The sequence below is a fragment of the Theobroma cacao genome, chromosome 6 (genome assembly GCF_000208745.1).
Source record: "Theobroma cacao cultivar B97-61/B2 chromosome 6, Criollo_cocoa_genome_V2, whole genome shotgun sequence".
In the NCBI taxonomy this organism is placed as follows: Eukaryota; Viridiplantae; Streptophyta; class Magnoliopsida; order Malvales; family Malvaceae; genus Theobroma; species Theobroma cacao.
The window spans coordinates 4,238,449-4,250,203 of NC_030855.1; the positions used below are offsets into that span (position 1 = coordinate 4,238,449).

At 30.4% G+C, this 11,755-nt stretch overlaps 1 protein-coding gene across 1 annotated transcript; it reads right to left on the reverse strand.

The window, feature by feature from the left end:
• On the reverse strand, window positions 9,514-11,611 carry LOC18595451 (magnesium transporter MRS2-1). The gene is made up of 5 exons (XM_018122762.1): window positions 11,165-11,611; window positions 10,928-11,056; window positions 10,484-10,840; window positions 10,314-10,361; window positions 9,514-9,744 (listed from the first exon to the last, which is right to left on the reverse strand). Exons 1-5 carry the CDS (start codon window positions 11,609-11,611, stop codon window positions 9,514-9,516), a joined length of 1,212 nt encoding a protein of 403 aa, XP_017978251.1.

Below are 11,755 nucleotides of genomic sequence, written 5' to 3' on the forward strand. Positions count from 1 at the left end.
ACTTTCTTTTTCCTAGACGTATGAAACTTTAAAAATAAATTATAATAGATAAGATCAATTCAAAATTAAAAGGCCCACACCCTAATTTATAATGAAAGCCAGCGCTATATTTTATTTTTATTTTTTTTAATTTGATTTCACATTTCTATGTCTTATATAATCGAAATGTCTAAACTTGATAATTTTGGACACAACATGTGAAGACACGGAGTTAAACAAATTTGAATTTAATCTTAACGTATTTTGTATATAATTGTATATGACACGTTTAAAACACGAAAATATTTAAGACATGAAAATTTTCATATTTTAACGTGTTAAACACGAGTGACACGTTTAAATATGTTTAATTAATTATATTAATCATGTTAGCGTAGTTAATCATGTTATCATGTTTAAACGTGTATATGTGACACGTTTATCACCTTATTAAAAATTAATAATCAAAAACTATTTTAGCCTTACTTAAATAATTTTAAAAAATAATTTTAATAATTTTTTTAAATTTTATAAAGATAATAATGTAATTATGTTATGCCTAAGCCCTAATTTTGAACTTTTGTTTTGTTATATTTGATGTTGTTATTATTTTGTTTTGTTATAATTATTTTTAAAATTATTGATCTTAAATTTAAGTAATAAAATTATATTTAATTATAAGTATTTTTATTTAATCATGTTAATCATGCTATTAATCGTGTCGTGTCATATATTGACACGTTTAACAAATATGTTAATCGTGCCATGTCGTGTCGTGTTATACGATTATTAAACGTATATATATATGTATTTTAGATTTAAGATACGAATATTATTTGTGTCGTGTTTATGTTTAATCTTAACGTATTTCTTGTCTAATCGTATTTGATACGTTTAATATGCGAAAACACAAATTACCAGGTTTAGAAATGTCAATTGGTATCATAATAAGTTATAAAGGCAACAACTTAGTTAATAAAGTTGGGTGTAAATGACATCAACTGATCATATAAAAAAATATATATATATAAATCTCATAATATTTTTATCAAATTTAGAATTTTAATTTTTTAAATTTATCTAATAAAGAAAAATTGTTAACACAAGTTATTAATTGTCTTAACCAGATTAATGTTTGTCAAGTGGTTATCATTTGGTAAAAGATTAGCATAAAATTTTCAAAAATCCTTAAACTATTCAAAAAATTTTATATAAGTATTTATTCTTTTATTACATTTAATCACGTCATTATATTTTTATTTTAAGTTAACAAGCCCTTATGACAAATAGGTGCCATTTTATGTTATGGGTATTAATGTGTAATAGTAGATGGTAATATGGTATAATGATATGGTCATATGATATTTTTAACTATTTATTTTAGTGTTACATGAGTATAAAATAAAAAATAATATTTTAATTAATGACAGTCAATCGTTAATCGTAAAAACATATTTGATATAAAACAAAATTATAAAAACCTGATTTGACACAATAAAAACATAAATATTTGTTTGAAACTTTTTAAATAATTTACAAACTTTTTAAAGTATTAGCTTAAAAATTTGCACATGATTACCATTACTTTCACTAAAGTAATCACTAACTTTATCTACCAATTTCCTTTAATTACATAAATTTAAAATGTTAAGATCTCAAACTGATCAAAATAGTAAGGTGTATCCTCAAATAAAATTTTTCTGCAACATTGAATCTTAATTTGAACATTTAATCCCTTCTATATAAAATAAAATTTGAGAAAGAAAGAAGTAGGGAAAAATTATAATTTCTTATCACTTCCATCCAATTATTTGTGAATTCAAGATTTTACATTAAAAATGATTAAAAAGTAATTATAAAAATAATTATAATAAAAAAACTAAAAATTAAGAAGTAATGAACGTTGTCACTCGCCATTCGCTTGGCTCCACCAACGACTAATACATACCATAAAACTACACGGAGAGTGTGGATTTGAGTGGCAAGCGCGCCAAATATTGTGTTGCGTGCACAGGATTGGAGGCATCGGATAGCGGTAGCTGGAAAATGCTACTCCATTAACCAAAAAAAAAACTGATCTTATTTATTTATTGTTGAGGAAAATGCTAGTCAAATTTGGCTGCTTGACTTGGTAAGATTAGTAGGTACTAGGTGATTGCCACTAGATTTATAATCCCATTCACCATGTAAGAAGCTTCCAAAAATTAAAATTAAAATCCATTAAAAATAAAAACTGGTCCCACACATTAATTAACGTTGACTTTTATGCAGCAAAAAGGCCAATAAGAGAAAGCACACATTTATAACATATTTAAAAGAAAACCCCAACGAGAGTTTTCAGAATTGATCACGCGGAGAGTAGAGAGAGAAAGAGAAAAGATGTTGAACCCAAGAGAGAGAAAGAGATCAGGGTTTACCTTGTGGAGAGCAGATAAAGAGAAAGAAAAGATGTTGCAGCAAAAAGAGGGGTTGCAGAGGGGTCTGTGCGCAACGTCATATTTTAATTTGGATGTAAAAGGAAATTATATTTATATAATTGCATAATTTTATTTTTAAATAGACTAATTATATTATATAATTGTAAAAGTAAAATATATAATTACATAATTTTATTTTTAAATAGACTAATTATATTATATAATTGGTGTTACATTTTAATTACTGATCCATTTTTAACCAGTTATAATTTTGCTTTTCACTTTTATTCTGGTTTTCTAACAACTTTTCAAAAAGTAAAAAGTTTGCACTAAAAGGTGAATAGTAAAAAAAATAAACTAAACGGATTTTAAATGATCAGGAATTTAATATTGGTGGCATGACATATGTGTTCTTTTACTTAAATTTTAAATCCCATAAAGTAATCAGGCATCCGTCCTCTCGTGAAGTGGGAACATCTATGTACTTAGCTTTTACTTTGAACTTCTTTTTGGTGAATATGTATGTTGGATGCAATTGTGTTCACATCTCTATTGTAAAAGCTTCAAATCTTATAACATAAATCTATGTACACTAACTAGCATAGTAAAAGAAACATAATTGTATTGTGTTGAGTTATTAGCAAAGTAAATTCATATTGTTATATAAATGTTATAATACGTTGTAATAGAAATTATTAACAAATAATAATGGAACATATGTTAAATTTTATGTATAACAAATTATATTAATTCAAGATGTATTACCACAATAAGAATTTAGAACATAAAAGTGCACATGATTTTTGATACATGATTAAATAATATTGATCAGATTAATTGTTGAAATTCAGTGTATTAAGATCTTCATTCTTTTTTTTTTTGTAATAACTCTCCATTAACTGAGAACTAATGTGGTTATAGACAAAAGAGAAGATCTAGCCATACTTTTATATAATGAATCATTAATTCCATCCATAATAGGATTTAAGGTTTTTACCTACACATTTAAGCCCACTGTTAGAATTGTTAGTTCAAATATAATAAAATGTACTTAAAAAGAGGTGAATTGGATTTATAAAATTTTTTTTTCACAAATCAAATTTTTAACGACAGTTGTAGTGGGAAGAAGAATTAACTACTCTTATGAGTTCACATGATATCCCTCGGGTGCTTGGTGGGGACTTCAACGTTGTAAGAAGTCAAGATGAAAAGTTAGGTGGCCCTATTAATGAGATTGCCTCAAGTCAATTTGTGGAATTTATTGAGGAATTGGGCTTAGTTGATTTGCCAATGAGTGGTGGGGCTTTCACTTTGTGCAACAATAGGGAAGCAGCAACCTTTTGCCACTTACATGGATTTCTTGTTGCCTTTAAAGTCTTGGATAGTATGAAACAACTCCAACAAGAGTGTCTTCTTAAGTTTATTTCGGATCATAACGCCATTGCTTTCATAACTGATGTTACAGAATGAGGCTTTAAACAGTTCTTTTTTCTTAACTGCTAGCTAAACAAAGCAAGCTTCCAAGATGTTAGCTTTGAAATTGACTCTAGTTTTGAAATGACAAAATCCAATAATCTAAATTGCTTTAGAACTAAAATAAAATGTCTTTAAAAAGGAAGAAAATTCCCTTAAATGTTTTAAAGTTATCTATGAAAGATAAAATCATTTAAGTGCTTTCAAAACAAGTTCCAGTAGGGAAGAATCAACTTTTGAAAAGTAAAGTCTCGATTCTTATAAAATAAAAAGTAATATTTTTTCTCTGTAACAAGAAGGAATTGACTTGTGAAAGAATGAACCATCAATTCTTTGGAAACAAAAGCACGAGGAAGAGGCGCTGAACAGAAAGAATTGACTTCTCAAGCTTCCAATGATCGATTCCTTGAGCCAAAATGAAGAAAGATGGGAAACTTGTTGAATAAGATAAAAAAGGAGAAAAGGACAAATTTTGAGCGAAAAGTTTAATTTTGAAATTTCAAAGTGGCACTCAAAAGACAAGAAGAACTGACTTCTGAGAAGGAGAAAAGTCGATTCCTGCAAAATAGAAAGTTTAGGACTTGAAGCAAGAAAAGAAGAATCGACTACTTGATGGAGTAATGATCGATTTTTCGAAAAACAAAGAGCACCAAGCTCAAAATTAAAGCAAGAAAATTCGACTTGTGAAGAATGGAAGCATCGATTTCTTGGAAACATAATGTCCTAAGGTACAAAAGAATCGACTTCTCAAATGGGCAATGATTGATTCTTGAAGACTAACAGACTTGACTCTGGTGGCCCTAGCATTTGAAATTTTGAATTCTCTTTCTTTCTAACAAACATATTTTGAGAGGCTATAAATACCTCCAAGAACTTCATTTCAAAGTAAAGGAAAAAAACAAGAAAGAAAAGAGAGAAGATCTTTACTTCAAAAAGAATAGAAAAGCTTCCTTTATCAAGTTTATACCTTTCTCACCATACAAAATCCTTTCAAAATAGAGCATCAGTTTTGAGCTTATATTTTGATAACTCTATGATATAGAGTTATTTGGATTTAACTTTGATAGTAATTTAGCTAAGTTATTGTGGTAATGCATAAAAATTAGTAAGGTTTATTTAATTATTTTAAGTTAATTATGTGAGTTAATCTAATCTTAGTTAAATTTGTACTTAAATTGGTGTTAATGTACCTAAGATATGTTATTATTGATTAAATTGCTGATTTTGTATGTGTGCAATTAAAAGGGTGAAAAGTTGTCAAGTTAAGTGTTCATGAGATGCAGACCTTTACTGCACATGTCCTAGTATTTCGACCATAACTATCTCTACAAAACTCCAAATACGATGATTCTTGGACTATTGGAAATCTAAGAGAAAACGCTACATCTTCATGTTTACCACTTCACCCAATTTGACTTGGAAGGTAGACAAAACCCTTGTTGAAGTTGAAACACTGTAGTAGTCCAAGCAAGGCCTTAACCTTAAAAGAGGTATCACGGTGCCCTTACTTAAAAATCATGTTTTTTTTTGCCACTTAAATGGTTGAGGTCGTGGCCTTGGTGAAGGTACGGGGTGACTTACCTAGTCTGATGAAGAAATCTTTGTTAAATCGGACTTTTTTCTTGATGCGAACTTGCACCCTATTTATGCAACCTTTTGGAGGACTTTTGGAGGCACAAAACACCAAATTTAGAGCTTAGATTTAGTCACAAAAATCACTGAAAAAATTCTCATTAGAGTTGAGAAGAAATTGAAGGATTCAAGAAAACTTAGAGATCAAGATTTAAACTGTTGGAGTTTCTTTATTCTTTTTGTAATTCTTTTATTTTCTTGGTTTGGTTTCAATGTTTAACTTTATTTGATGATGATGTCTGACATTATGAGGAACCAATTTAGTTATCTAAGATTATGATTGAACTCAATACGTAGTTTAAATTATTTATCTCTCTTTTATTTATGTTTGATGGTTTTGAGTTGTTTATTCTATTCTGCTCTTAATGCTTTTAATTGTTTGATCACTAATTAGATTGAATTGAAAATCTAAGTTAAACCTTGATGAAGGAGATTTAGGTAAACCTAAAATAGAATAGTGTATGATCGAATGCACTTAGTTGATTAAGTGGTTTGATTTGCATATAAGGTAAATATATACCTATAAGCTATATGTAGCCAAGATCAAAGCATGAACTTAATAAATCTTTCTTCAATATAATTTACATAGACATATAGTAAGTTAATTGAGAGAGATATTTTTATGAAAACTCGATAGAGACTTATAAATAATTTAAGACTTTAGGTTAGTAACTTAATCCATTAAAATAAGTTAAGAGAGAAAGAGAGAGAGACACAATATTTAGATGAAGTATTGAGGGATATCATAATCTTAAGTCTGGTAGTTGATTGAGATTTAAAAAAAAAACAAATTTGCTAATTAATTTTAGATTGGTTTTAGTTTTAGTTTGTTAGCTTTAATTTTTCTTTTCAATAATTTTAAATTTAATTGTTTAGATAAGATGAGGGTGTATTAATTTTAGTAGTTAGTAAGTATGGATTAATTTAATTTTCCGTGGGAATGAATTCTATTTTCTTCTATATTACTTGTTAAACGATATGTGCACTTATGTGGATAATTCGACAACATATTCCTTGATCTTTACTTCACTCTCTTGTACTCCAAATCTGTTGATCAACCTATCTAAAGGCAAAAATCCTTGTTATACCTCCTTGAAAAGGTACATAGGTTATACTTAAGCCTTGAAAAAGTAAGCTTGGTTATACCTTCATTGGAAAAGGTAGATAGGTTGTGCTTTAACCTTAAAAAGATAGTGATTTGTTGATAGGTTGTGCTTAATCTTCAAAAGGCACTTGACTGTAAAAGTTATGCCTGAATCGAGTTGAGAAAGGCAACGGTTAATGGATTCAAACTCCTTATGATATCAAATGAGAGGATGTAGGCATTGTGAAGCCGAGCCTCTATAAAAATTATGGCTTAGTTCTTTTCTCTCTTCCTTTCCAACTTAAACTTGTTTCACTCATTTTCCTTTGCACTTATATTAATTGTTCGTCTAGTTTAATGCTTACTGTTTTGATCTGTAACTGTTTTCCAAAGAAAGGTGAAACTTTTAGTTGAAAACCAATTCACCCCTTTTTGCTCATTGTAAGGTGAAACTTTTAGTTGAAAACCAATTCACCCCTTTTTGCTCATTGTATTACAAACTTTTTTATCTAACAATTGGTATCATAGCAAGTTTTGAAATTTTGCAAGTTTAACCACCTTTGAGAGATCCTAAAAAATAGCTTGATGTGCCAAAGATAGTTACAACAAACCTTGTGGGTGAAGGCCAATTAATGATGAGACCTTTGTTATTTTCCAAAGAAAACTCTCTTCTGGAAGATGAGGTTCAAAAATTTCATTAAATCAATCGATTTAGAATTATGGGATATTATTTTGGAGGGATCCTATATTCTTAGAAAAATTGAAAATGGCATGAGGGACTTCAAATCTATAACCAAGTGGAGTAATAAGGATAGAAGGTTGGTTTAGTTAAACCACAGAGCAATGAATATCTTGATGTGTATACTAAATGAAAATGAACTTAACAAGGTAGCCAAGTTCACCTGTGCTAAGGGCATATGGGAGAATTTAAAAAGAGGTTATGAAAGCATTCCATAAGTATGAGAGTCAAAAGGTGAATTATTAAAACTACAAAATGAGTCACAAGATGAAGTCGAAGAAAAACACACTAACAATTAATGCCTCATGGGAATTGATGATTCAAAGGAAAAAATTATGTGTTTGAAATCTGACACTCAAGACAAGGGAATGTGGAATTTAGACAATAGATGCTTAAGGCATATGATAGGGAGAAAAGAAGATTTCAAGCATCTAAAGCCCAAGAAAGAAGGAGAGGTAACCTTTGGTGATAACTTAAAAGGTAAAATTCAAGGCATTGAGACATTTGGTCAAGACTCTGCTTCTCATATTGATAATGTGCTGTTTGTGAAAAGACTTAAATACAACTTACTAAGTGTGAATCAATTATGTGATAAAAAATTTAGAGTAACCTTTGAATGTCTATATTACTATGTTATAGATACTAGAACAAATAAAATTCCTTTTATAGGAAAAAGAAAATGGAATGTGTATGTTATTTATCTTGATTATTTTTCTTCCAATAATATTTGCTTCATGGAAAAAAGAAGTTGAGGATTGATGGTTATGGCATAGGAAGTTTGGACATGCAAGCATGCATATCTTATCTAAATTATAATCCTTGGATCTAGTTAGAGGATTACCCAAAATTAGCTTTGAGAATGGCAGGTTGTGTGATGCTCATGGTAGAGGAAAACATAGAAGAAGCTCCTTCAAACCTAAGAAGGATGTTACTACAACTAGAGCTCTACAACTCCTGCACATAGATCTTTTCAGACCTACTAGGACTAGAAGCTTAGGTAGCAAAATATATGCTTTAGTCATTGTTGATAACTACTTTAGATATACGTGGGTATTTTTCTTAGTAGCTAAATATTGTTTAATTTTCTACTCACATAGGTATACATATTGAATAGATAATATATTGGCAAATAGAATGTCAATCCCACAGAGAATTGATCTAAAATTTAATTAAGTACTAAAATTATCACAATTTCGTCTTATTCAAATAATCAAACTCAAATAATTAATTAAACTAAAAATTAAATAAAACTAAATCACAATAAACTAAACTAAAAATTACAGCAATAATAATTAGAGAAAAATCAATCTAAATAAGCCTAGAATTACAATATCCCTCACACTTCATCTAAATTTTACCTTTCTCTCTTAACTTATTTCAATGGATTGAATTACTAACCTAGAGTCATCAATTATTTATAAGGCTCTCTCAAAATTCTCATAAAAATATATATTTTAATCAAAATACTATATCTCTATGTGTATTGAAATTAAAACAGATTCATTAAGTTCAAACTTTAATATTGGCTATATACGGCATATAGGTATATCTCTATCCTATACACAAATTAATTTATTCATCCAAGCAAATAAATATAATTATATGCTATTCCAACCTTGGCTTACACTAAACTCCCTTTTTCAAGTATGAGGACATTCACTTACATCTCCCATCATTTTCAACCTTGGCTCGATCATATGGCAGTAGAGAATTCCATATTTGTTCAAGGCCTCAACCATCTTTGAAATGGAAGAAAATTCCCCTAAATATTTTAAAGCTATTTGTAAAAGATAAAATCATTTAAATGCTTTAAAAACAAATTCCAACAAGGAAGAATTGACTTCTGAAAAGTGAAGTCTCAATTCTTGTAAAATATACTTCTTTATATACTTTGTTTCCCTCTAAATACTTTCTCTTATATTTCTTTTATATTTATTCTCTTAATATTTATTGCATAACAAATTCTAACATCCATATAATGTAATTCTAAATAATAAAGAGCTAATAGTATCATAATCACTCTAAGTAACATCCTTTATTGATAATCATGACACTAAAATCATCAAAGTCTTTGACTCAATGATAAATACATATGTCTCTAATTTCAAAAACTAGATTCGAATCTCACACTTTTCAAATCTACCAAAAAGAATAAAATACAACAACACAACTCTATCTCTTAAATTTCCTTAGAGCAGCAGAACCTTCCTCCACTTGTAGAAACACACTAATGCACAGTATAAGATGATCCCACAAATGCTAGTAATGATGAGGACCAGCTTAATTGTATGAGAATCATTAAATAATGGTACTGGAAAGTTAATGCCAAATATTCCTATTATTATCCCAAATATGGCAAGAACAAACGTGGCCGATGTGAGTAGCAACTCAAACTGGATCAGTCGGTTTCGAAGATGATTCTGCAAAGCAAAGTAAGTAGTTAATAAAATTGATGCAGGTTTTACATCAATAAGGGATGAGATAGATCTTGAGATTATAAGTAAAAGTCTTTCTTCACTTAATAAATATATCTTTTAGATCGAAAACATGAATTCCTGACAAATAATAGCATAATGTACCCAATTCTTAATTGATGTGAAATAAGTGCAAACTAATATGATTTAATTTTTTTTAAGGGTGAAATTGTCAATGCAACGAAAGCATTGTATAATTGAATGAGGCAAAATGTCACAAATTTTAAATCAGCAAGAGACTTGCCACCTCTGCTCCTTTCTTTACTCCTCTCTTTAGTGTTTCGAAAGTAAAATAATTCTAATATATATAAAATCATCTTTTTTTCTTAATCTTTATGTGTCACATCAAAGCTCGGTTCTGTTAGCTTATTTATTATTTATTTTTAATCAAGGTGAAACTCATGATCACTTTTTTTTTTATTGGGAGAGGAGGATTCGAATTCTTGCTCTTTAGGTAGAGGATTATGCACTAACTAATAAGACAAATGTTGGGATGCAAACTCATGATCACTTACCATCTGAATGTTGAGGAAATTTTCTGTGTCATCAATGTGTTGCTTCAACTGAAACAAGAGGAAGAAAATTAAATTAATAAATTATTAGTTAATTTTGCAGAATTAGACAAGGCAATAAAATTGGAAAACATTGACCAAGGTGCTCTCTAGCTAGAGAACTGCATTCATACCGTTATCAACTTATTCAGAATGCTATCAATGACAACAAAGTGTGCTTCCAGTAACGACTCCAACTCTTCCACACTCTTCGCAGTGTTCTCTGAACTCATCATCATGCTCTTGCGCCGGATCCTTAAGCTGCTCCAGTTTTTCGTCAGGCTTCGGAAGCCTGAGGGTGAAGAAACAGGAGGACATATTATAGGATCAGATGCTTCAGAGGCTCCTTCATTTGATCTGAATATTCCCACCAAAGAAGACTGATCATCAGAAATTAATGATGACGATTCCATCTTTCTCTTCTTCTCAGTAAGATACATTTCAGCCATATTTTCATTGTCATCCATTATATTCTCTACCTCATCTCGAATCTAAAACCAAGGTAGGAAATTAAGTACTAGAGAAGATTAAGAAACGAAAAGGAGAAAGCCAGGTGATCCAACATATATATTCTATACCTTACGAATTCTTCGAGTCAATGCAACAAGGCCGCTCTTCAATCCGCGAACTCGTTCCAGGTTGAAGGTACTTACCTCTGATGTGAGCTCGTCGAGCAATGGATATGCTTCCATTTCTAATTCTGATGCCTTGGCAACGTCAAATGATCACATACCATATCAGTTACCATCACTCACATAATTAAATCGAACATACAAAGGAATTATTTTAGTTTTCCCTTATTAATTTGTACCAACCTCAGAATCAAGAGAGCCAGAAACAACGTCCAAAACAACTGCAAGAGCCCTAAACTCGAAGGGACTATAGGAAGACGTGCTCCTAAAACTCCTGGAACCGCTGCCTCCTGGGTTCAATTCAGCTACTCCAGTGCTTCTTAGTCGTTTCTGCAGCTCCATCACGTACTGCAAAACGTTTCTGTCAAGGGTATTCAAGAGCAGGACCTCGTCAGCGGTGATAATACACCGCATCTTCTCCAAATTAGCAACGATAGCCTTCTCTCTACCAAGGATGGTTGGGGGGTAAACAAACAGGGGGTCAAGAATCCGTAGATCACGAGTTGATATACCACAACGACGTATTATGGTCAACTTGTCGATCTCAAGTGCTTGGGAATTTGCCGACGCATCAACACGAATCCAAGATCGGAGGCCTTGGCCTGTCTCCGGGAACTCCAATACATCCATGCCTTGGAATGGAAAGGTCGAGGTTGAGGCAGAGAGCTCGCACAAAGCATCTATATATAAGGTGTTAGATATGTTGCAATGCATATATATATATTCGAGGTGTTTTTTAACTTCGCCATCTTTCTTCCCCACAAATCAGTAGGC